This window comes from Idiotropiscis lumnitzeri, chromosome 17 (genome assembly GCF_059441095.1).
Source record: "Idiotropiscis lumnitzeri isolate Australia: NSW breed Sydney's pygmy pipehorse chromosome 17, RoL_Ilum_1.0, whole genome shotgun sequence".
NCBI lineage: Eukaryota > Metazoa > Chordata > Actinopteri > Syngnathiformes > Syngnathidae > Idiotropiscis > Idiotropiscis lumnitzeri.
The window spans coordinates 14,131,485-14,158,357 of record NC_142407.1 but is presented as its reverse complement, the minus strand read 5'-3'; the positions used below and the strand labels follow the sequence as shown (position 1 = coordinate 14,158,357).

At 41.1% G+C, this 26,873-nt stretch overlaps 1 protein-coding gene and 1 long non-coding RNA gene across 2 annotated transcripts; one reads left to right on the top strand and one right to left on the bottom strand.

Annotated features, from left to right (window-relative positions):
- On the top strand, positions 1–24,027 carry LOC148320427 (uncharacterized). The gene is made up of 6 exons (XR_015839657.1): positions 1–309; positions 2,824–2,945; positions 5,402–5,577; positions 10,312–10,425; positions 16,377–16,565; positions 23,857–24,027. It is a non-coding gene; the product is annotated as an uncharacterized LOC148320427 (long non-coding RNA).
- Positions 22,591–25,114, bottom strand: LOC148320426 (cornifelin homolog B-like). Its single transcript, XM_088280380.1, has 4 exons — positions 24,950–25,114; positions 24,155–24,268; positions 23,867–24,027; positions 22,591–23,480 (listed from the first exon to the last, which is right to left on the bottom strand). Exons 2-4 carry the CDS (start codon positions 24,258–24,260, stop codon positions 23,349–23,351), a joined length of 399 nt encoding a protein of 132 aa, XP_088136506.1. The 5' UTR covers positions 24,261–24,268; positions 24,950–25,114; the 3' UTR covers positions 22,591–23,348.
- Positions 25,115–26,873: the final 1,759 nt, after the last annotated feature.

The following is a 26,873-nucleotide window of genomic DNA, read 5'->3' as shown; positions in this document are numbered from 1 at the left end:
CGTCTTATCTAAATACAACCATAAATCACGCAGGCTGTGTTTCTTTTTTCTTTTTTTTCGTGCATATTCCGTAGAAGCTGCTCGCTCTCCTTACTGTGTTTACACGGCGCCACTTTGCTGCCTTTTCTTTTAAATAATCATCTGTCACTACTTCATGTCGAGCCTCTGAGCAACTGGGCTTTTTTGTTGCTTTTTTTTTTTTTTAACTTTAATTTTTTTTATACATTTTTTTTTACCCCCGCGGGTTCCCCGCGCTCACCGGTCACTTGATTAGGTACACCTGCTCCATACCCAAGAGCCTCATTTAAGGTAATATTTTTTTTCAATGAATTTAACGACTGTACATACGACGGTTTGCTGTGCTCAATGTAATATTATGACTATTATTATCTGTATATTGTCAATGTATTACTATAAATAGAGCTGTAATGAGTGATGGTGTGGTTCTAAAGTTGCTCATGAAAGTAGTAAAGTATGCCTTTCAAATAAGTATAGGAATAGGAATGTATTATTAGAAAAATGTGTATTATTTATTTTATTTATTAATTACGCTATGCCGTATTAATTTGGGTCATATTCATTTTCTTATTAATTACTAGTGTTTTCGCATTTTGTTCTAGCATTAGAAATAACTCAATAAATTCAAAATATTTCTGTGTGAATACAGTAATAAAAATAATATGAATATAAATCTTAACTAAAAAAATCATTGTATGCATAAAATAAAATGTTGAGTACTAAAAATAATTTACAAATGTTTTTCAAAATTTGCATTTCATTATTAGAAAACATATTGAAACAACAAATTTGTCACACTATGCCTTTATTTTGACACTACACGCATGTAAAAATAAAAAATTGGGGGATTACAGTTTTTATCAGAACCAGATCCTTTCCAAAAATCAGATGTTTCTGATGAAATGGTTTCCAAATCACAATATTTGGACGTGCATGCCTCTTGAATTGACTGTGTGAATGTTCCAATTTTTCTGATTTTTGGTGATTCGTCCGGCGAGCTTCCCCGTGGCTGTCAGCCTGAAGAAGTCCATGCGGCCTCCAGAAAGAAAACCTGACACTGTTGATTAAGACGTCCACTACGCAGACATGAAATATAAGCCTCCACCCCCAAAAGCCATCTCGCCATCTTTCCCCGAATCGCTTCTTTCAATCTTTTATTCTCTATCACATGGCGTCACTTTATTTTCCCCGAAAAAAAAAAAAATCTCTTGATCTTCTTTTTGGATTTGATATCAGACAGCAGAGGTGCTGAAAGGGGCGAGTGCAGACCCACACCCGCCGCCACACCAAAGCCACCCCCACCCCATTTCACTGCTTCGCCATGGGAAACGACCTACATAGGCCGCGAGCAGCCATCTTGGCCATGTTATGAATTCCCGGCGTAATTGTTTGTGTCGTCGCATCGACTTTGCAATAGACGACGCTTCCCGCCTCTTCAGATTGCTTACAATCAACTCTACATCTCCAAACAAACTAAATATCGGGCCCTTGATTCAAAGTGTGTTTACCCAGAGCTACACTACAGCACGCTAGGCTAATTCAATCCAACGGCTTCAATTAGACATGGCGGCGGCAGCTAGCTCATCGTTCTGGGAAAAAGCCACGGTCACGTCATGGCGGCGGTCTCCCTTTTTAGAAGTTAAAAAAAACAAAAAACGTCAAATTTCCGTCCAAATGTCGCCGGCATATTAGCTAAGACGGGCGAGTCAAGTTGGTGGAGACGAGGGTGGCGCCGTTTTGACAGTTGCGGGCGAGTCAACCACCCAGGAAATAAGGGGGTCATCCAGACGGAAAGTCATCGTGTGCTGTGCTAGCTGAAAAGGTTTGCCGACTCGCCAAAAGTTGGAGGTAGTTAGTGCGCCAGTTTTTAGTTCATAGACCATAATGTATGATTAAAAAAAAAATAAAAAATTTGCTAGTTAAAGTCACCTTTATATTTCTACAAAGTATTTTTCTGTTCCACTACTTCACCACAGAGATTTGCTAAAAGTTGAGAAATAAAATCTGGAACTGCAAAATGTGTAGACAGCAATGTCGATTTTAGTTTTTTTTTTTTTGTGCATAGTGAAGAAATGTCGCTACAGCCTCAGGTGATTTATTAACAATTAATTTTCAAGAAACAGAAATTGAAAATGTATTTGATCCCCTCCATAATTGAACAGGTTCTACCTTTTGTTTTTTGTTTTTTTTCTGAATCCCAAAAGAAAAGTATTATCGTTGTTTTTAGATATGACAAAATCAACAAAATGTGTCATTATTTATCGTTACAATGCATCGGAATTTTTTGTGGAAAAGCCAATATATACAAATTCTGAAGTTTTATTTTTTAGATGTAGCAAACAAATATATATTTCGTGGATACATGCTTTACGGATAAGATCCCTCTAAATCTCATTTGCTGCATAATAAGATGAATAAACACATTTTGTGTGTTTTTTTTTTTTTTAATCTGAAAAACATAAAAAAAAACTCATCTTCCAAGTTTTCCCAAATTTCTCCATGCACGCTTTCTCTTGGACAGCGACATGATTGACTGCTCTCAAGCTGCCCTCAAGAGAAATGTAACACTTTTTCAACTGCTGCTGATTTGGCAGCTTTAGCGCACCGTTTACTTTTACTGCGACCACTCCACTCCACTCCACACTTGCTCTCACCTTCCTTTATCTCTCGGCCCGGCCCGGTCCAACCCGACCCGCTTGACGCTGACTATCCCCGATCATCTCTTCTGATGCATCTATTTGTGTAGCTTCATATATATTTCATCCGGCAGGCCGTTGATAAGGACTTTTCCTCTGATCCTTGCAGGTCCCGCCCGCTGTAATTCTGCCCGTCCGCAGTCAATAAAGATAAGAGGCGGACGTCTGGAATGCCGCAGGAAGGTGACACTGAAGAGATGGAAAAAAGGAAAAGACACATCGTGACGCTCTGTAAGCAACTTTTTTTTTTTTTTTAGCTTTATTTGTGGTCATTAGCAGGAATGTAAAACTTTACAGCCGCTTTTGGCTTTGCTTGATTTATTTTCAAATATACAACAGGGAGAAGCATCTCATCAAAATTTAGCGTTGATTTTCTTCTTTGGATGGCAACTTAGTTCAGGGTGAATCAACAGCACGTCTGCAGTTAAGTAGCGTGCTGCATTTCGGTTTTGAAATCAACACATCTTAATCCTCTCTCGTCCGCTATTGTTTATGTTACGATTTTTAGAAGATCATCGCAAAGAACAGCAAAAAAAAAAAAAACTAAACAAAAAACAATGTGTGACAAATATGCAGAATGTTTGATGCGCTGATTCTGGTTTTGGAGCAGGTCGCGGTCTCGTGCGCGATGCCCGCCCGCGGTCCGGTAGACCACCGGGCGGGCCGGGGGCTCTAATGATTTCACAGCAGCGGCTTTAACAGGGGGTGGCTGCTCTGTGTCAGACGAGCCCGTGAGGATTGCAGCCGGGCTGACAGTCAAAACACGAGCGTAAAGGCTTGACCCCGAGCAAACCTCCAGGTGGAGACGCGTCAGGGACTCGCCGACTCTAAAAAGCATTTTTGTCACACACTGCAGGCGCGACACCCGCAAGCACTCACCAATATTGCTTTTACGGCTCGCTGGTGGAAAGGCCCTCTTGAAATTGCTTTCTCGCCTTTTTCGAGGGCTTTCCCACACTCAGAATCGCTCAAACTTTGGCCGGCATGTTCATCCTGCTGAAAAATGTCTTTTTGGCCATTTCCAAGTGGGCCTCATCTTTGCCGACTAGCACAAAATATTTTGGGGAAAAATTTAATTTCACTTTGCAATATGAAATTTGGTTGAGTAGACCCACCAAAAAGTCTCAAGCCATTTGTCAGGCATTTTGGCCATTTCATGGTCACTCGTGCCTTGGAATTTTCTTTTTTAAATTCAGCCCCCAAAGCCAGAATTTGCGTCTCAAAATGAAATTTGTTCCACATGTTCATCTTCAGCAGACCCACAATAAAAGTTTGAAGAAGAACAACGTTACTTTTGGGCATGCAAAAGTTCTTAGACGAGGATCAAATGGAATCTCGGGATGCATTTCTTCTCATTTTTCTTGCGTTCGCCGCCTTTCCTTTGCTCAATCGACCAAAGAGGTCATTGCCCGCGCAAAAGTCGGATGCCGCTTTTCCGAAAGGCTATTTATCCAATCAGGAAGAAATGCAGCAACACTCTGGAGGTCATTGTGCTTTGGCCGAACATAATGGCCCTTAATGGTGGCGGCGGCTAGTTAAAGTGGTCCCGCTTGTTCATTCCTACTCGGCACACGTCGCCAGCCAGCCTCATTAAAGCCCACGAATGGGTCACAGATGTGCCATTGGACCATTAGTTTTACCTGCAAGGTGATTATTTATTTATTTATTTATTTATTTTGGAGCGAAACACCACTTTGAGCTCTTTTGTTTGGCCACCCAAGCTAACAATGTGGTTATTTGTCATCTTTTTGGGTGATTATTTGTTCCTTTACTCGACCACAATTAGTGATCGTTTCACTTTAAAAAAAAAAAAGAATGTTGTACAAGAATCATCAGGAAAAGGAGCGTGAAATCAAACCATCAAAAAATGCTTTTAAATTCCCGTCTTGTTAACATCTCCCGACTGTGGTCGTCCCAGCTCGAGTTGGAACTGGGCCCTATCTTTCAGTGTCTAAAAATAGCCCGGCAGCGACGGCGATAGCGTCCGATCGGCCCCCGCGGAATGCCTCGACAGGCTTCCCGACACCGATTGGATGCTTATCGCCGCCAACGCCGGCTCTGATTGGATGCTTATCGCGGCGCGGTTGGCGCGATGACCTTTGCGTCGCCGGCGTGTGAGACAACCGACCCAGCGAGCATGTTGTTTTCGCACCTTTTTTTTTCAAGCGTGTTCATGATTTGGCGTCGCGACAGCAGTCGCCGTCCGATGAAAATCAGTTTTTGGGATCTGACCAAAGAACTCAAAATGTGGAGAGAGTGGCGGTATGCAAATCACATTTGGTGGTGGTCAACATCTTTTGTTTTTTCCCAAAATACAACAGATAAGTATTTTTTTGTTTCATCCCTAGAACTTGTTTTTCCATGTTAACATTGGTCATAGTAAGTCATAGCATCTTATCTTACTCAACTACTTTGTTTATTCCTTCAACAAAAAAAGAAAAAAAAAAAAAGCCTTTTCCGAGTGGGAAAGTCGTTGCACTTTTCCCGAGCAGATGTAATCGTAGCGTGGGAAGAAACGTAGCGCTGATAACGCTGTATATAAATTAGTGTGGATTTCTAGGTTAAAATACTTGTAAAGATAAGAGTGACTCCTTGAAATTACACCTGAGATGGGGCCCGGCGGCGTTTGGCCATTCCGCCGCCGTCGTCCACATAAATCTGAGCGCGAGTGCTTTGTGGCTGCCCAGGTCACTCGTTCATGTGGGAAAGGAGAGATGAGAGGCTGGGGGTCAATCTGGGCTAAGCCTCGCTGGTGCCAGCGGACTCCTCGGGTCCCCACCCCACCCCCACCCCTCCCTGCAGACCCCTGCCTGACAGCGATGACATCATGAAACGCCGTCCACAAGGATGACTCCGCGTTCAGGTACGTTGTCACATCTGGCTGGGAGACAAATGGACTGTTATGGAGTGTTTGGAGTTAAAAGAAAGCGGGTGGAAGAATGCTGCGGGCGCGCATGTCAGCACAAAGGCGGCACCACTGGATGTGGCAACTCTACTTAAGTAATAAACACGTCGCGAGATCCGTGGACTGGTTACTCAATATTTTTGAGCTTGTTGGGTTATTTTTTAATGGGGAACAATTGGGAACATTATTTTGAGGTTGAAAATCAGGTTTGGCTGTGCTGAAGAGCATCAAGCAGGTTTGTGTTCAAATCTCAATCCGGGCTGGAAAAAGGATTGATTATTTCGATGCCCAACATGTGAAGCGACGGCCAACCTTGACAGGTGGGTCAAAATTTTGACCCAACGTGTTGGCTCAAATTCTCAGGCCAAAAAGCTGGGTTATGAAATAACCCAGCATCGGCTCGTTCCCTTTTGGACGCCGTGCTGGCTTCCTTTGGACCCAGCAATTTTAAGAACTGCTGGGTTAGAAATAGCCCAATTTGGGTCAGAAACGGATGGAGCAAACCTTTCGATTTTTTATTTAACCCAAAAAGTTCGGTCAAACAAATGATCCACGAAACAACCCAAAAATTGGGTTGATTAAACTAAACAACACCAATTGTTAGGTTATTCTTAAATCCCACAAAATTGCCTTGTTTTGGGGGTTATTTTTATTCTAACCTTACCTTTTAGGTTCGGTAGGTCAGTTTTCTTTTTTGGGGTTGACCCAACTATTTTTATGCCACGTGTGAATGGCAACCTAAAGAGTCATCAATATTATAAGGAAGCAAAACTACACTCTAAAAAAAAGTTCAAAAGGGATTGACTGTCTCATTGGGTCAATTTGACCCAACTTTCCATTTCTGGTGTTGTTTTGTAGAATTTTTGGGGTTGTTTGATGCAACATCCAAATTAGTGGATCGCTCCATATTCGACCCAAATTGGGTTATTTGTGACCCAACAGTTTTTTTTTAAGTGTTTCAATCCGTCTGTCCTCTTGGGATGCAGTCGACAAAAAGTGTGTTTGTATGTGCGTTTGTGCACGTGCTCGAATGAAGGCTTCTGGGAGCCGGTCGGAGGCGCGATGCCGCTACCCCGCGCACCATTTTCTCATTCCGCCGGCTTTTGCGTGTCGACTTTGCTGGGCAGTTTGTTCGCTGAGGAAAAACAGACGCCTCCTGTGTTGCCGCCCTTCCTCCTCCTCCTCCTCCTCTTCTCTTTCAACCCCCCCTCTACTTTTTGGCCCCTTGGGCTTTATTTTTATGGCAGGCCTTCTACAACACATGACCCCATTTGTGCATTGAATGCCATATCCAGAATCGAAGCGACTTTTTGGCATCAAATTTTCACACAAGGTGCAACGCTAACCATATGAATTCCGATTTATTCCCCCCTCGTCGACTCACAAGGCTGCGGAGCGTCGGCGTGATGCAGCGTGACAAGCGCTCATTTTGGTGTTTTGGCGCGTGAAGGAGTCGCGCTTCCTGTCGTCAAGTCTGATGAATTAAAAGCCGACTCCCAAAAAGTGGAGGCCGGCATGCCGGGAAAGCCGGGCATTTGGACTCATTCCTTCCGCCCGTGACGCGCAGGTGAACGACATCAGCGAGGAGGAGGGGGGGAGGGGGGTGGGGAGTAATCGTCCATCATCCGCAAACTTTACGCAAAATGACTTTATTTTGGAAGATATGGACAAGTGTTAAAGGAGTTGGGCAATGAAAGCATGCCACTGAATTCCAAAGATGTTTCCATTTATAAACATTTTTTTTTTTAATTTGAGACAGAATTATTTTTATGTTTACATATACTAAATCCATTTTTAATTTACAACTACTACAATAAAAGTAAACATATTGGCATTTGAAATATGATAGAGAATTTTTAATTTTGAATTTATATATATATATATATATATATATATATATATATATATATATATATATATATATATATATATATAGCGAGAGAGAGAGAATAAAAAGTGAGTGAATTGCATGGCTCAACTATCGTACCGTTGACAAATGAGCTGGCGCAATCAAATTCTATTCTGTTTTCACAAAAACGTCCAAAATTAGCGGTCATCTCTTCAAAAATGTTTTCAGCCAAAATTGTTCTCCCATTCTTGCAAGAGCCATCTAAGAATGACGCGAAGGTTTTGGGAGCCTTTAAATGATTAAAAGGAGATTATGGGCTTCCACGGAACATTGTCCGTCTTGATGTGATTATCGGCGCGATTATTACACGTAGCATCCATATGACATCATCACGGGGGCTTTGTTTGATACGTCAACGTTTGGCGCACTTCCTTTGTCAAAATCAAAAATCTGTCGGCCAAATTTGAGCGGCAAGAGCGTGCGGGTTGGCTTCGTTCGGCCGCTTCATCCTGCGACTATCGCGGCCAACTATCTGCTTTCATCCACAATTGGCCGTCTGTGAGTTTTTTTTTTTTCGTGTGTGTGTTTGTGAACATTTGAGGGATGGTCTGGTTTCATGCGAGCCGCAAAGTCTCGCTTGAGGAGGCAAACAAGATAAATGGACCTTCGGCGCACGAACCACATCCTTTTGCTCCACACAAATGTTGCCTTTCAACTCACATTTGCCAAGACGTCAAATGCACGCAAACTTATTTAAACATGAGTATATCTTGATTCCAAAAAATATTTTACAGGGTGAATTTGTAAGAGAAAATACTGAAATCAACATATCAGAAAATACAGATTATATAATTATTCTGGATTAATAAATAATAAATGAAATGCCTGTTTTCGTGCAACGTTTCGGAGATGGTGTGAGGCAACGTGAACGCGAGTCGGCCGACGTTCTTCAGCTCCCTCGCGAGGGTCGTACGTTATCCAACTAGTAATCCATTCGGGGCTTTTTTTCCTTACAGACATGCACCCCCGCCCACGCACCCATTTTCCCTCCACATCATGTAAGGAACGAGCCCCCCCCCGACACCCCTCCCCCCCAAAAACAATCGGGGCCCGTCGAGCGCCTTGTTTTTGCTTTACGGCATAATCCGTCTTGTCCGTCTCGCTGGCGAATCCTATTTTTATGGCTTGCTTATACATTCCTGCAGCACATGGTTTACATACCGGAGCGGTGGCGGCGGCGGTGGGGTAGCGGGGGGGACAAGCGTCCTAAATCAGCTGGCAGCTCAGGGCAGCTGGGATAAGGTGGGAAAGTTGTCATCGAGCAGCCCCCTCCTCCGACCTACCTGCGATTAATGACGCCTCACATTTGTAGATCTCAACATTCACGCTTGACCCCAGCCATTATATTACGACCGCGGAAATGAAATTTGGACTGCTGTCACTATCGGGCACCGCAAGGGCGGCGGAGGGGGCCTTACTTGCTGCCCCCCCCCCCTCCTTAATTCACCAGCAACTCCTACAGGTGCCCATTCATGAAACGGTCCCATCCTTGGAGGTTCATGTCAACGCGCGAATGAGGCGACTCAGCCACAGATGCTAATGGAAGGGGGGGAGGGGGGGGGCAATGTAAAAGCAGCCAGTGTGCCAACGATGCAAATATGGAGCCTTTTAGTTTTGGAGATCAACAATCGAGTGGAACTCGAACAAACATTCCAGTTCCGCTGGAATGGTTCCGATTTGAAAATCTCCCGGATAATTTTCATTGCCCAACACAAACGAAAAAGAAATAGAAATGTAAGTTGAAATATTCCTGTCCTGGGAAGTCGGTCAGGTAAAGAGGGCGACGCTGCATGAGTGGCAACACCTGTAAATGTTGTCCTTTTTGGATTTACCAATTAGCTGCTGAACCCCCCCTCCTCGTACGCCCCCCCCCCCAAACCCCATCACGCCCCCACACCCTCCCATGTGCCCATTCATAAAATGTCCCCATCTTTAGAAGAAGGGTCCCAAAAGTGGCGGGGCCGGTTCTAATGAGCAAGGGGAGTCGTGAGTGACCCCCCCCCCCCCCGCCCGCCCGCCGGCTGGCTGGCTGGCCGCCGCCCTTCAGGGTGGGTCCGGCGTCAATTTAAAAGCGGCCTGTGTTCCAGGTGAAGGCCTGCCACACAAATCCTCTGTTACCTCCTGTGCCTTTAAAAGTTTCTTTCAGTCATGTTAACAGCTCATAAATGGCCGCCCACATCTTCAGCCCCTCCGAAATAAGCGCAGGCCATCGGCTTTTATACTAATCACCCCTCAGGAGTTTTAGTTTGAATAACGACGGCTTTAAAAAAACGATAGCGCAAGCTGCTGGATAAGGCGGAGGCTCATTAAATCCAAAGAGTTCCAAAAGTCCTTGAAATGAAATAAGAATCAAAGTCCAAGCTAGGAAGTTAACAAGCTAACAAATACAAATGATTTTACTTCCATTTTTTTTTTTTTTTAGTCATGATGGATTTCAGTCCTCTACCATGAAACAAAAAGTGGTCAAATTCCCTAATTTTCCCAAACCAGGATGTAGCTTTGCGCTAACACAGGTAAACATTTAGTTTTGTTTCGATATTTTTTCATGTCACGATGGATGCGTTTATGTCCTCCCACAGGATGAAGATGGCAGTTCCGTCATCTTCAACATTCTCCTCGAACCAGATAGTAGCCTGCTAGCTAACCTGTTAGCATTTTCGCCACCTCCTTCTCAGCAAAAAGCGCTTTCCGCAGCATTTTTTCAAGAACTACCTATTGTATATCACTTTTGCTCTGTTTACTTTTGCCATTCAAGTATTCCACACTCCTTTTTATTCCAGCAGCTGTTGCTCGGCTGACGTCAGGAAGAAGAAAAATCGTCGAAATCCAACATCCTCCCTGGGGGAGTCCCGGACCGGCAGAAGAAGCTTTTTTAAGCATGCGGAAGAAGGAGCGAGGTGAGTTTGTCCTTCTTGAAACGTCTTACGAACAAAAAGGATGTTAGCTCATTAAGGAAAGGGGGAACCATAAATCTGTCCCGCCGCCTTCACTAGCGCCGCTTCACATCTGGACGCTCGCTTCTCTTCTTCTTCTGCGAGGGATTTATGGGCCACGTCACTATTTGCCGCTGGTACCGCCGCCTCTCGCGTTCGGGACCTCCGCCAAGGCCTTAATACTCGCCCTCCCCACTTTAATCCGGATACTCGTGTGAACATGTGCTCCGTCTGGTTGCCGCGTTGTGATGTCACAATACAGTTGAATTAGCGAGCGCTGGATTTGCAGTCTGGACACGGAGGGGCTGAACGCGGAGCATCCAAAACGGAATGGTGTTTGTTTTGGGGAAAAATAGTCACTAGAATGGTCGGAAAAATGTGCAAAATTTTGCAAAAAAAATGTACAAAGTTGGTAACGCCGGGTGGCCAAAAACGATCTAGCTCCTCCCCCTTGGTTGTGATGGCAACAAAAGCCATACTTGTCATTTTGACAGAAACTCTTTTTAAGATTCATGTTTTATGTTGAAATATGCTTATATATTTTTTTTCTTAAAAAAATGGAGATAAAAAAAGTGGATTGATGAATGTGTGTCCATTTTTTTTTCTCTGTGTAAATCCAAACAAATGCAAACCAAATGTCCGCTAACACAATGTTGCAATGTCTCGATGATCTTTCCCGGTCATACATGACATGAGCAGAGTTAAATCCTCCTTTTCTTGTCCTGTCTTGCTTTGCGTGTTTTAAGCGTGTTCTCGGTCCTCCCTTCTCCCACGGGCCGAGGCGCTCGACGGATCAGTGGAAGAGCGGCGGCGTGATCGTCGTGATGTAGCGAGCCCCCGGGTCGGAATCTCCCGCGTACGTGTAGACAGGAACGAGCGAGGCCGCGGCCTGACACGCAACTCCAGACGCTTCCAATTAGCAACGTGCTTGTATTAGGCTGGGCGGATTTTCGTCCTTTCGCCAAAACAACCGGCCTTGGTGGATTTAGAAGTACTTATTGTTTGACTGGGTGAAGAAAATCTTTTTTTTTTCAGATGAAAGAGAAAAAAAAAATGGACAAGATTTGCTGATGCAGCAAATTTGTGTTGGATTGGACAAAACAAATTTTACAACTGAATTTTAAATTTGGGGATACATGTGTAGAAAAGTTTTTTCTGTTTTACAGATGTTTTTACTGTATATGTGCAAAAAAATATAGATATTATTAATCGCATTTTTGGCACTCAAATATTTTTTTAAGACTCAATTTCAGAGATATATTTTTTTTGTTGCAAAATGTTCTGTGTTTCTTTCTGGATAAAAAATTAAAATAAAGGCTGCATTTGCTGCATTTGGCAATACTTTGTAAAGATGAGCGAGGACCGATACCAGGTTTTGGTTTTTAGAGACGTGTTTATACGTGCATACAAATTGAGAAAATGAGAGGTGCTTTTTTTTTTTTACATATATAGCTCAGTAAAAATTTATTAATTAATTAAAAAATAAATAAATACAACAATGGACATCCAAAATCCAAAAATGTGGTGAATATTACCCACTTTCAAACAAATTTGAATCTGGATCTGATCCAAATCCAAATCACATTTAACCAGTTCAGACACATTTTTTTTTAAACTTTCGATTCAGGTAGGATCTTTTCACATGTGGAGATTTTGGCTCTTTTAGCCACTTGTAGCTATCAAGTCACTCGCTTCAATTGTTTCTAGGCTTGGCGAAGGTCTCTCATTTGTTATCTTTGTGAAATCCGATTTTTCCTCCCAGCTGTGTCTCCCGCCAGGAGTAGTTAGCGTGGCGTAGAGCAGACGCGCGTGGCACAAAGGAAGCTTTGCCTTTAATGTTATCACGGCGCTGCCGGCTAATGAAGATAATTCGACCACGCCGCATCACAGGGATGCTTTTATTACGTTTCGGGGCCGTCCATCCTCATCTTGAGCGATCGCTCTGTTTTTTTATGATGGCCGATGTGGAGTCTGGCGACAATGACGCGCCCGCATCTGTTTTGCTCGGGGCGGGCAAGCTGAAGCTTGTTGGCGACGTTATCCTTGGCTAAGTGCGTGCTAATCATACAGCTCTGGGTGGGCATAATAAGGAGAATAGTCACTCTCTTGTTACTATGGTAACACCGAATCACCAAATTAGACTCCCTTTTGGCTATGTAAGCATTGGCGCCAATGCTAACAATGTTAGCATGAAATGCTTACACTCCCCAAATGGAATCTATGTTGATCCAACATGAATATTTAAAAAAATGAAAATTTGGGACTTTTAGGTGCGCCCGATGCTCATGAAAATCCGGTAGAATTCTAAAATGGATGATTGGGTGTTGCCATGGGAACATTAAAATAGATGAGATGGTTTTTTTTTGTTTTTTTTTTTTGCCCGCGCACAAATCTGAGCATTGGCATTAGCGAGGGCACGGCGCTTGTAAAAACATTGGCGCACACGAAGATGATAAATGTTTATTCCGCTACATCATGTTTTAAAACAAACACATTTTTTACTAGTGCTAGCGTTGACCTAGCATTAGCATCACTTCAGATGCTTGTAAAACTGTCAGCCCTGTGCTAAAATTGTCAATGTTTATTTGGAGATGTGAAGTTATAACAAAAGAGGGTTTTACTGCCAGGCAGATGGTGCAAATGCTCGTGTTAGCATTAGCTTTAGCGTGACTTTATTTCCAATGCATGGACTGATCGCTGATTTGCCACGTTTGTGTGGTTTCTTTTTGTTTAGATTTTTATGGAATCTAGTGAAGCTGTAATATTTTTGTCGAACTCTTTTATAACATTTGTTTTATTATTACATTTATATTTTCTTTGAATTGTATTTATTTTTTGATCAATTTTAATTAGGTTGTATTTTTCTTCTGCATTTTTTCAGAATTTCTTATAGTTGAGTTTTAATTCTCAATTGATTTCTATATATTTTTATTTTGTTACATGTTTTCCATTTTATTTTTATGGAATTTTAATTGGGTTTAAAAATATTTTCATTTATATTATTTATGACTTTTTTGACCAGTATTACAGTAGTTGGACAATATTAGTGTTTTATACTGTTTTTTTTATTATTTTTTTTTTATTGTTTTTTTTTATAGCCTTATTAGACGCTGAATTTTCAGCCATTAAAGGCTGAATAAGTGACAGCGCCACGCCTGGAGGAGTGAAAGTGTGTCAAGTTTTTAACGCTCGCCAGTACGTGTGAGGCAGCTTCCAAACATCAGACCATAAACTCTTTCCTTTTCTTTTTTTTTTTCCTTCTTGTTTTTATCTCATAAATTCCGACTCTCTGGCTTGTTTATTTGAAAGTGCTGTAAAAGAAAAAGTTCCAACCTGGTCTGGTGTCCTAACCCCTCGCAAGCCCAAATCTAAATGGGGGGCTTTGATGTGTCTCTTGTTATTGTTTGTATCAGTGCTTATCACTCCTCCGCCCCCCCGCCCCCCCGTCGCCCCAACCCAGAACCCTCTTAAACGAACCTCAATCTCATGCCGGCGTCATTACGCTATTACTGAGTTTGGCTGCCTTTTATTTGGCAATTTTCCCCCAAACTTTCCCCCACATCTCCTCCATCCATCCATCCGTCCGTCTGTCCATTCATCCAGAAGTGCCCCCGCCCTCCTTCCCTCTCCGGCTGCACCCCCCCTCCCATGATAAGGATGATGGATGGGGCAGAACTATGGCTCCAGCCAAGAAGCCCGGCAGCTTCCTCGCAGCTGAGAGATACTGAGAGGGGGGGGGGTTCGCTATTTATTTGCTGGTGTATAAATAAATAATTGTGCGAAAAGTGGATGAAAGACCACTAAGATTACAAATACAGGAAGAAAACAACAACAAAAAAAAAACATCTGTTCAAATTCCAGGTTTGAAAAGAGGTGAAGGCCTTGAATTGTATGATTTCACTTTAAAATTGATATGCTCACTTAAATTCTGTGTCCAAAAAATATACACTTAAATAATCATTCCATTAAAATGCACTGTGTTAGTGAAATAAATGTATTCTCGTTAAAAGTTAAATACAACTGAATTGTGCTTAACAAATGTTGCACTGAAAAAGTTGAACATTGATAATTGGGTGATTCTTTTTCAAGCCACTAGAGGGCCACCACGTTGCACACTTTCAAGATTGATTTATCTGTTCCCTCCTAATTGGGATTCCTTTCGCAAACAACTTCCTGCCTTAGACTTTATTTTGTCTAATCGGTCACTGGTTCGTGTCAACTGTCATCGGACGGAACGTCAGCACGTAACCTCGCGTTCACGCAATTCCGTTAATGATTTGTTTACCTTCTGAGGAGACGAGTGGAGGAATATTTTTGAGGGCTAATTTTGTTCAGTTTGGACATTTTGTTTTGATTATGAAAGGGAGAAGATAGCATTTCCCACGCACTAATGCACTTCCACTATGGGGGGATTCAAGATGGTGGACTGACTGATGAGAATTTTGATAAGATAATCATGCGTCGTTTTATTCTCATTTGATTTGTTTTCATCGCGTTTTGTTGGTTAGTCGAATGACAAAAGAAAATTTTTTTTTTCTCAGCGGAAATCTTTTTTAGCTTAGCTTCTCTAACAAGTTTGACCGTTTTCTCGTAAGATTGCAACTTTTTTCAGTTCAAAAATTTTTTTTCTTGGAAACTTTATCTCCCAATAATACTTTTCCAAAGTTTTTTTTTTTTAATTCTCAACAAATAGAATTTTTGCAGTTAGTTTTATTTCCCCTCTCAGAGAGATACAAACAGGGGTGTGTAAACTTTTTATATCTGTTCAGGTGATGCAGGTGTACCTAATGAAATGTCCAGTATTGAGATGTGCGCACGTGTGTGTCTGTGGGCTTTTATTTCCCAGAAAGTGCGCGTCGGCGCGATGATTGAGGCGTGTTTACGTCGGACGTCTTAAACATTTACTTTTGCGCGCCGAAGGTGAAAAACGCGACAACCTCTGGACGACTTCACGCTGGCCCGTACTCGGCACAGACATTTACGAGTAACGGGCGGCACGTGACGATGACTCCCGGACGCAAAATGTACTAGCATGAAAAATGCCTGCATACTGATTTGAGATTAGTTTATACGAGGGGGAGAGAGAGAGGGGGGGGGGTTAAGGCTTGTGTCATTCCCTGCATAAACTAAGAGCCAATCAGATTTCAACATTTGTCCAAGCGCCAGTCGAGCCATTTCCAGCCTTATTGGCGCAAGTGATGCCATTATCCTCCAATAACAAGTGTGAGTGCATTAAATGTGTGTGTGTGTGTGTGTGCGCGTGTGTGTGCGTGTATGCGTGCTTGAAGAGTGACAGACATGACAGCCTGGCTCAGGCTTATCTCATTGCAGGGGTGACGTTAGCAATCAAGAAGAGTGAATGTATGTGTGTGCGTGTGTGAGGGTTTGTGTGTGTATATCAGAGCTGTCAAAGTTAAAGCGTTAATTCTGCCGATTAATCAGAAAAAAATTAACTCCGTTAAATATTTTAACTCAGTTAACTCATTTTTATTTACTCCAAGAATAGTTTGCATATCTTGCACAGCAAAATTCAAATATAGTACCATATTAGACTACAATTGCTATACATCATCTCACAACAAAACACCACCGTGCTCATCATACGACGGGGACTTGCAAACCATTTGGAGAATGTTGGTAAAGATGACACAGTTTGGTCAAATATTCAAGGATCAAAGAACGCTATTAGAATAGTCTTTGAATTAAAATACGCTTCATTTTTTTTTTTTTTTACATTCATTCCATGATATTATTGAAGTAAATATTTCTTGCAAGCTTCGCAAAAATGGTCTTTGAAGAAATGCGATTAATCGCAATTAATTACAGAAAATTGACTTAAAATATGTAATCGCTTGACAGCACTAATATATATATATATATATAAATATGTAAATGAACGTTTAATTTTTCTGTAGGAGGTCAAAGCGATCCGTTTTCCCCCTTCAGACCGCTAACATGAGTCCGAGTGGATGTGGGAAAACTGGATAAAGACTTTGAGGAGGTGACCGGCGATGAGCACATGACAGGAGGAGCAGACAAGACAAGAAAAGTCCAAAAAAGAAAAGTCGTGGGAAAAAAAGATGAGAGGCGACGAGAGTGATGAGGTGAGTGTGAGCGCGCGTGCAACTTCAACAACATTATTAACGTCGCAACCACTGTGCCATCAAGTTGGAATCTTACAAGAGAAAGGTTGCCTTTTGTGCTCAGAAAAGAAATTAATCTTTCTAAAAAATGTATATGTATCAATAGAAAAGCAAAAAAAACATCAGGTTTTACCTTCAAGAAAAATGTCACAAGGGTACAATTTTTTTTCCTAATAAAAAAGACAAAAAAATGTGAACAAAAATACAAAAAAAAATAATTTTGAATGCAATTTTTTTTTCCAAGGAAATTAAGTCAAAATTCAAACAAGATCTTTTGGGGGGGAAATACAGTAAACGTATAGACTTATAAACTCACAAGAAAAAAAAAAATCAGTTTTTTGTAATTGTCTGAAGTGGGGGGAAAAAATCTATTTAAAAAAAAAATAAAAAAGTCATAATCTGAAAGCAAAAAGTCAAATTCAAACAGTCACAGGCATATATTCTTTATCCTTTGGAAAAACATCTGCGACTGCAGCGATGTCGCGATGGTCTTCATCTGTTGCAACAAAATCAACGTGTAGTATGTCTTTACGTATTACATTTCCCCCTAGTGGTCAAGGCGTACACTGCAGAAGGAGCTACCAATGACCTTTGGAGCGATGTTTTTGTCTTCAATGTTTTTAGAAGGTCCAATGTTGAGATTTTTCTGATCAAAAAAACAAAAACAAAAAAACCACATTTCCTAAACAGGAACTCATTGCTCATATAAAAAAAACTGCTTGAATTCCACCACTTAAAACTTACAGGCAACGTTCTAAAAGAAAACAACAAGGTTTAAAAAGTCGGAGATGAGTTTTGTCATCATAAAGAAAACAAAAATGTTAAGAAGCAGAAGCAGACGCCCAAAAAAAAAAGGAAGTGCGAGAGGCACTTGTGCTGTTTATTTCATTTGCTGTTCACGTCCGAGATGAATGATTTTTTTTTCTTTTTTTTCCTTCTTTTTCCTCCTGCAGTGCTCATCGCTCTCTCTTGTCCACATTTGTGTTTTTTTTAATTAAAATCATTGCTCAAATAACTTAAATGATTAACTCTTCCTAAAAATCAATTGGCACTGTCATTTTGTGGCTTGTTGTGCATTTTGCAGTGCTGGTATGTGGCGTTGGGGGACTTAACGGCCATTAAGGCCCCCCCGCCAAGCGAGTGAGATAAGGAGGGAATTGAAAAAGTGGAGGAAAGAGAAAGAGGCAGACCTCTTTTTCTCCTCCTCCGCTATCTATCTTCTTCTTCTTCTTTTTTTCCCCCCGTCGTCTCTTTGAGCTTGATTAGCCTGCGAGCTTAAGAGGCTCGTTATCAAGCTCGGAGGCCAGGCAACTTCTTCTTCTTCTTCTGACTGATGACACACACGCACACACACACACAGTGTGTGTGTGCGTGTGTCTTCTTGAGTGATGTGGAGTCATGATGCCAGAATGCGGTCAACCGATGGTCCGCGTTGGCGGACCTGAGGGACTCCAACATGTCTGTCGGCCGCTTGGTATCCATTCTCATAATAAGGATTTTTTCCCCCCTCATGACAAGCAACCATTCCATTCGTGTAAAAAAAAAATACAAATCGCAATTTTTCAGAACCCCAGAAAGGTTGTCAACGTTGTAGGCAAAAAGATGGGTTTTAGCTGTTAGCGCAAACGCTAAACCAAAATGAGAAATTATATTTGGAGAATTTCAAATAAACTGACAAAATAATGAAAGTCATTCAGTCGTTCTCATTTTGAAGCCAAACAATCCATCTTAGCAAATGCTTAATAAAAAAATCTCAATTTCATTTCAAACAATGCCAACCCCAGACGTAGGTCGCTAAAAATCCGCTATTGGCATGCTAGCTGTTGTTAGCATTTAGCCAGCTCGCCTCACCTACAGTACACTTACAGATAGGTGGGCCATCCCAAAAAGTGACAAAAATAACCCTGAATATCTTTATCGGAAGCTGGATATGCGTCTGGACGTAAGAAGGCCGAGCGCGGCCAGGACGTTTGTCAGGTGTGGAGGGGGGGGGTGAAAGGGGGTGACAGGGCGGCGTAAACATTCCCAGCCGTCCTGCTGATGCATCTGTCCGGCTCGCTTTTGTTTACGGCCTCAAGAATGTTAAGGCTACACGTTAGCGTTCGCTACTTCACGTGTACGAATGTGCGCCCCAAAAGTGGCCTGCTGAAAAGGGGCGGGGCGCATGGGGGGGGGGGGTCGGCCATCCAATAAGATGCAGATCTGGTGAATTTTGCTGGCTGTTTAGTCTAGCAATCACCATGGTGACAAGGAGTCTAGCTTTAAGGGTTCGGTTGGGGTGGGGTGGGGTGGGGGTGTGTGAGGGAGAATTGGGGGGGCGAGGGTCAGGGTAGTTAGAGGCGCTCCGGGTCAGCCAGGATTAAACGGCGTCCTTCAACCAAACGTATGCGTGCAGACTCGGAGAGTTTCCAGAAGGAAGTCGGGAACATTGGAGGAAAAACAGCGTTGAAAAAATAATAACAATAATAATAAATAAATAAATTGTAATGCTGAAAATTATAGTCATATTTTAGAAAAAGTACTATTTTGTGATTTTTACTAGATTAATTTTAATTTAAAAAATTCAGAATAAGAGTTTTTTTTTGTTTTGTTTTTTTTTACTGAAATTGACTTTTTTTCAAGTAAGTTGAAATCTTATTAAAAAGATAAAAGATTTTTGATTTTGAGAAGAAAGTTGGAATTTAGTGGTGAAAATGTTTTTTTCTGGAAAAAAACCTCAAGAAAACTTATTCAGGAAATATTTTTTGTTTTGTTTTGTTTTTCAAAAAGCGATTTTAAGTTGGAATTTTAGAGAAAAAGAAAAGAAAATCCAGAAAAAAAATCTATTGTGCCATGAAAAAGAAATCTTAATCTTAGGTTAAAATTTCTTATTTATGTCATTTTTTTGAAGTTGTCGTTTTTTGAGAAATGAACCTCTTAAAAAATATTTTTGCAAAAAAGAGCAAAATGGTACGAAGTGAATTTAATTTCTGAGAAAAAAGTTTTAATTTTAAATTGTATATATAATAACTATAATGTTCCAAGAAAAAAAGTAACAAATGTTAAAGCAACAATAACACAAAAACAAGATTAAAAATATGATGATTCATCTTTTTTTTTCTTCTAAAAATGATCTTATTTGTTCAAATAATTCTTGAAAATGTCAGAGATGTTAAAACCGTGAAAATTCTTCGCTAGATAAACGGACTCCGTGGAGCAGCCCAAATGTCCTCGTAATAAAAGTGCCATGTCAAGGCTTGTGTCACACATGGGTATAAAGACAAGCACACACACACACACACACACACACACACACACACGCGCACGCGCACACGCACTCGGCTGGTCTGGACAGTTTAAGTCGGTGCTGACAGTGAAATATAACTCCAGAGGCTTCATTTTCCGCAAAACACACTTTGATTGTGAGCTGTCTGCATACACGCTAACTTTTTTGTTGTTGTTGTCACACTTTTTTTATACATCTACATTAGAGGTCGCATGTTTTGGCCGAAGGTCAAAATGTGTGGAAAAAAGATCCAACCGAAGCGATTGAAAGCCCTCGGATTTTTCAGTATTGTTGCGTGTGTGTCTGTGTTTTTGCCGCAAAATCCCGAAGGAGCAAATCCGCCGCGAGCGCGCAAGAGTTATAGATCGTATTCAGACTTTCAATGAAGCTCGAGATGCACTTAAGAGTTTGTTTGCGGCGGCCGTATATCACCACGCTAACAACGTTAACTACCGCGCGACGGAGGTCGCCCCAATCCCCTCCCAACCCCGCTCACGTTCCCCCCCCGCGTCCGATGCTGACCCCCGGTGGACGACAACTAGATCGTCAAAGGCGGCTCTAAAAATATTACAGGGAGGAAGAGTCGCAGTTTTGAAGAAAAAGTTCAGATTTGAGAAAAAGTTTAATATACAGAACGTGAGGAGAATTTCAGAATTTGAAAAAAAAAAAAGTTGTTTTTTAAAAAATGGAATATTGCTGGAAAAAGTTGTCATTTTTTAAGAAAAAGGTCAGATTTTTAGGAAGGGGGAAAGTCTAATTTTATTTATTTATTTATTTATTTTACATTTTAATGTGTACTTTCCAAGAAAGAAAAAATTTTTTGAAAATTATTGGGGCAGATTTTTTTTTCATTATCATTTTTAGAGAAAAATAAATGTTTTGTTTTGTTTTTGTTTTTTTTTTTAATATTTGCTTCATGCAAAAAGTCATTTCTCCCAGAAAAACATTGTCCTTTTTAGAAATAAAATTATATTTAAAAAATGTTTCACATTTTTGGATCGGGACGTGTACATGTTTAGTCTTGCAAAAGAAAACTTTAAGTTGAAACATTTTCTCTGTTGATATGACTACGACTTTTCTTCTCAGAAAATGACAACTTAACTCTCAATAAAAAATGTGAATATTTCTTGTGAAATGACAATTTAGAATTTCCCAACTGCAGCCACGTAAATTATTATTTTTTTTTATTCCCTCAAATTGGATGTGCTTAAACCCTTGCCGTTGAGTTTGTCGAGGAGGCCGCCGTCTACCTGGCGGACTGAATAAATGTTTTGATTGACAATCTAGTTCTGATTGAAACAGTCGGAAGCGATAATTCTTGGCCCGCGTGCCCCTTTGCCCTCGACCCTCGCACTCCCCTGCGCGCACACGCACACACGCAGCTATCAGACGCTCCCTGCTGCTGTCGTTTTCAGAGGTCAGAGTTGTTTGTTTGCCCGGAGGCTGGTGCTGTGATAGTCGGACTACGCCTGAGCGCCCCACGCATATACCATGCCCCCCACCTAAGAAGCAACATCACCTCATCTTAATCTGAGCGTTATCAGCCCACTCACCCCCCCGCCACCCCCGCAAACTCAGAGCTTGTCTTTTTAAAAAGGAACACTTCCCCCAGGAAATGACAAGAGACTCTGAGACAGATAGACGGTGTCTCTATCTGTCATGGCGGAAGACTTGGGGTCACTCTATCAGGATGGGGGGGTGGGGGGGGGCATGTCACTCAAGTGGGCTTCATAGACGCCAGGTTCAAATGCATCCACTGAGCCTGATTCACAAAAGTGCGCTCCACAGGCTCCCTCTAGTGGTATGGGAAAGAATCACAGACTAAGTGCAGTTCAGTTGTATTTCACTTTTAGGTTATGCCATCCAGCAGATGGCGCTGTGCTGAAAAGAGTTTTAGTGTCAGGTCAATTCTGACCAGTGGACAATCAGAGAGGAGCGACATTCCAGCAAAGTTGGAAAAAAAATCCACGATGGGTGCTAACATAGTGATGTAAAAGTACAACTTTGCTCTCTTCAAGATAAAACAAAAAAGCATATTCAAAATCTTCCTCACATTAAAAAGAAATGCTTAATTTTTTTACGTCAAAATGCCACAAACATTATTTTTCTCAATCGATTATCTATATAATATCAACACGGAGGAAATGAGACAAGCACGGGTCTATTTTTTTTTTTTCATACCAAGAATGGGAGCGGATGAAAAAGTGGCTGTTGGAGGTGTGATAAGTTGCCTACGTGCGTGCGCGTGTGTGCGTGTGTGGAAATCACAGATATTAAATCAGTTCTTGTGCGCCTTTTAAGGAGGCACAACAGAAGCCCTGTGCCCCGGCCAGCACAACAAAGAGGGCAGCCAGCCAGCAATGAACATTCCTGCCTGCCGCCTTTTTTTACGAGCTTGCTAGGCCACGCCCCTTTAGCGTCACCCCATTAAGGTGGCCGCGCCGCAATTGACCCAACTGTCGTGCTAATCTCATTCAAAGCTCACTTCGCATTCTTAAAAACGATGTTGATCCATTTAATGTTTGGCTATAACAATTGCCACTTTCGGACTCTTAAGAACTATATCCAGTGGAAGGCGTAAAAGAAAAAAAGAAAACTCAAAGCTTAGCTTGTCAGTCTTTTGACATTTTTCAAATACATTTTGCAATTTTTGCTCAACTTTTTGTTTTTTTGTTGTTGTTTGTTTAAAACAACAATAGATATAAAATAAGGTGAACAGACTTGCTTTTTGTATGTTATTTATATTGTGTCATAGCAATTATACAATAATCAAGATAAATATTGAGAAGCAACATAGACATAAAATCATTTTGGTAATAATTGAATTTTAAAAAATGACACAATCATATCATTGCCAGAGATTAATTAATGAAAACAAATTTTCAAAATGACACACTTCAGCTGTGTAATGTCATTCATTCATTCATTCATTCATTCATTCATCCCACGAACAATTTGTAAAACTAAAGTGGCACGCATGTATTTTGTCCTGCAGTACCTTTAAAATCCTCAAGAGGGCGATAATAAGACGATTAGCATTGTTAGCTCAATAAATCTGAACTATAATGCAAATCACTGAACGCTAATGACTGTATCGACACATTGGCAGTATTGGGAGTCAGAAAAGAAAAATATCCCATGATGCAATTTCACCCATACAAAAAAAATAATATTGCCCATTGAAATGAATTGAAATGTCATTCCAAAGAAAGAAAAATGCCACTAGAATTTGAAAAAATATGGTCCCATATCTGAAGTTAGTACTCAAAATTTTGCTTGCAAAACAAAGCAAAAAATAATAATTTAAAAAATCGACCAAGCGATGAACATCAAAAACTTGTAAATCGGGGCACTCTTAGGTCAAGGCATCACTGCGGAGGAACGAGGGACGGATGGCCTACATGCTTTTTGCACGGTGCACAATTGTGTGATTTATTCCGCTTGAGAGTCAAAGTGTGAAAGGCGGCTTTGTTTTGTCGTTAGGCCAAAGTCTTGGTGTGTTTGTTCACCAGCACGATTTCGATGGCCCGCGCCTTCATCTCGCGCGCCATCTGGCACCAAACGCACGCCGAGCAGAAGGTGGCGCACACGCAGTCGTTGAACATCGAGCCCTGCGGACAACAGTTGAAACCTTACCAAAAATACAAATAAAAAGTTTTCTTTCGCAGGAATGCTTTAGATTTTCTAAAAAGAAAAAAAACTCACCTTTTCCAAAATAAATTTGTAATTAATAAAAGAGAAAACAATTTTTTTAAAGAATCTTTTTTTTTTTTTTCAAAAAAGATTTTTTTAAAAATATTTAATCTTTCTTCATCCTCCAAAAAAGTCACATGATTGAAGGATTTTTTTTTTTAAAAATGTAAGCCATATTTAACTAAAATAATTTTTTGTAAAAAGTCAGCCTTTTTTATTTCCAAGCGTCAAGTCGAAGTGTACCAAGCGAAAAATCAAATTTTCCAAGTTGTGTTTTTTGTGCGTTCCGTGCAGGTCTGCTTACCCGGATGCCGTAGAGCTGACGCATGGACACCCTGGTGGACATAGTGACCGGTGGGACGAAGGGGCTGAGTAGGACGTCCACTAGAGGGAGGCAGAGGCACTCGCCGTACTTCTTGGCCGTCATGCAGGCGAAGCAAGGCAAGCACCAGAACGCGCAGCAACCTTTCAGACCGTAACACACAACAAGCACACTCAATTTGCCTTCCAAACGATCACACTCGTCATACGTGATCATGACGTCACTTCACACCATCTCAAAAAAACAAAAGCGGCGACATTTGTCCCTTACACATGGGGATGTCGTCGCAGCAGTCACAGATGCCGCTGCTCCACTCGTTGGAGTCTTGCTGAACCATGACGGGCTGAGGCTGCTTGAAGACCATCTTGGACGTCATGTCGGCTCCTGGACGCATAAAAGTCACAAAATGTCACTTTGCTTGTGCTTATTGGCAGTCGTGTCAGTGGATCATTACAGCCTCTTGGGTGTGTGCTGCTTTAAAAGAAAACACTCGTGGCGGTAACCAAACCAGCAGAAAGCAAGATGCGATTTTTATCAGATATCGTATTTCCGGTCAGAAGGCGATAACAAGCTTGCGAGATACGCTGGGACGATTGCTAGTAAAAAAAAAAAAAAAACAACAACAAAAAAAAGATAAACATTTGCCAAGCAAACATGAAGTTAGACATTTGCAAGGATAAGTGATTTTCTTCATGAAAATAAACTCACTATCGCGGGAAAAGGATATTCCAGGAAAAATAAACTTGCGTTTTTAGCATCTGAATTTTTTGAAAATACATTTTGGAAATGGCCAAAGGGAAAGTCACACGTTTTAAAAACATGTGCAAGAAAACTATCAGAATTTTTTTCTGAAAATATTCATATTTTTTTTAAGTCATGAATTTGAAAAAAAAAAAATGCAACGTAATTTTCCAGTTTTTCTTTCGCCTGCTTGAAAATCATCACAAACCAGATGCACATGATTTTTAAAACCCAGTCTGGTGTGCTTCTATTCCGATCGATGAAATACGAAAATGGTGACATATCGCACGTACAACACGAATAAAATAAGATTGAGCGTGTTACCTGAGTGGGTGACACGTTGGGGAAAGGAAAACGTGCGTCCGTCTTGTCAGACCGAGTGTCTCCAGAAATCAAAACTGAGCAGAGCGACCGGACCGACCTGCTGGGCCGGTTGTGGACCAGCTGACGAAAACCTTTACAAACATTTTGAACGTGTGCTTCACCAACCGGATGTGATGTCATCGGCATCAGGCGAGGGCGGGGCTTCTTTTGAGCGCTGGGGGGTGGGGGGGCACCTTGACCACAATTGCCCCGCTGAGGTTTGCAAGCTTTGCCGCCACTGCCCGGCCTTCGTCAACAATTTCAAGTGCTTCAAAATTAGTTTGATTTAGTATGGAAAATTATTTTCAACATTGTGCACAAAAATATCGATTATATCTTGTACAAATATTATTCAGTGTGTTTTATCGGGAAGTTATTTTGACAAATTTGATTACAAAATATATAATATATATTATATAGATTTTGTGGCTTTTTCCTGATGAACGCGCTCGATTTGAAAGTCTTGAAGGTGTCGCATTTAGTTTTAACAGTACATGCGAATAAATTGCCTTCGTCGAACATTCCAATTGACACAAAATGCTTCGCGTGCGATGACAATGAAATCATTCGTTTGAACAACGCCAGCATGTCAACACTTGGAGTCACCTCCACCCGAAACTAGGCGGAACACAGCAGAAGTGGAAATTCCGGAATATTCAAAGATCATCCGAATTGGAACCCTCAGGGCACTCCATCAACATTTTAAGCAATGATTTTAATACGTTTCCTTTTTTTTTTAATTATTATTTGTTTGTGATTAGAAAATTTCTCTTTAACAAAAAAAAACAACACAATTTCTGTTTGGCCGAACTGGACAGTAATTAACACAACATACAAAATATTAAATTGAATTTCAGACAAAAAATATGTTACGGGTATGGCAGGGGAATTATTTTCAGTCGTGTCTAAAGTGGGAAAAATCACGGGGTCGTCCACGCCGTGGCCACACGGACTGTAACCTCTCGAGCAACATCGCTCGTTTGTTTGCTTTCTCGTCACGGTCAGCAGGTTCACCCACGAGGCAGTTCATGTCGGACTGCGCGCATCCTCATGTAGGTCGAAGGTCACTGGAACGCAGGAGACGTTCCGACTTGTGGAGTTTGCCATCTGAAACAAATGATTGAAATACAATTGCATAATTACATTTTACGAATTTATTTGACCAATCAGATGCTGATTCTGACCTAAATACATACATTTCATTTTTAAAACTGCTGAGTTAAAAAAAGAAATAAATTGCTCCAAAATAGACTGCTTAGATCAATTTTTTAGTTTAAATGATTTACAGTTTACAATACCTTGTCCTTAGTATTTGTTTAACTTTGTCGAATATCAACTCATTTGGGTTTTTTTGGGTGATGGGGAGGCGTTTTATTTTTGTCTTATGTTCCAACGTATTAACGTAAGAAGAATTAAAAAAATCTGCCGCGCTAATATCGGCCGATTAAATCGGCTCCCGAAAAAAAATTTCAAATAAACAATTACTTAAAAATCTGCGTTATAACGGGAGTGCTAAGGATAAATTGCAAATTGGCGGAGAGAAAATTGGTGTTTCTGATTAAAAATAAAAAAAAACAGAAAAAGTTGTTAGAATTCCACCAAATGGTTCATCTATAAATGTGTGTGTGGGTGTGTGCGTGTCTGCGTAGAGTGGAGGGAAGGAGGGAGGAGTCAAAAGATGAGTGAAGTAGCAAACCTTTTCAGCATAGAGGAAGAGACGTTCATCTCCCACTGAACATGAGGTCCCAAAATGATGTTACCATCAATATTCAGTTTTTATTTAATCATGTATATGCTCGTAACTTGCCTTTTGTATGCAGGTGGAGGCTCACAATGGAGGGCAGCTCTGAAACAGAACGCGAGCGGACCTCCGCCAGGGCTGGAC

Bases quoted from the DNA above. Each gene is read 5' to 3' on its own strand.
- LOC148320426 (XM_088280380.1), bottom strand. From the start codon at position 24,260: ATGACGTCCAAGATGGTCTTCAAGCAGCCTCAGCCCGTCATGGTTCAG. The intron at 24,028-24,154 runs GTAAGGGACAAA...ACGGTCTGAAAG, and splicing joins CTGCGACGACATCCCCATGT to GTTGCTGCGCGTTCTGGTGC. The intron at 23,481-23,866 runs GTAAGCAGACCT...TGTTGTCCGCAG, and splicing joins GTCAGCTCTACGGCATCCGG to GGCTCGATGTTCAACGACTG.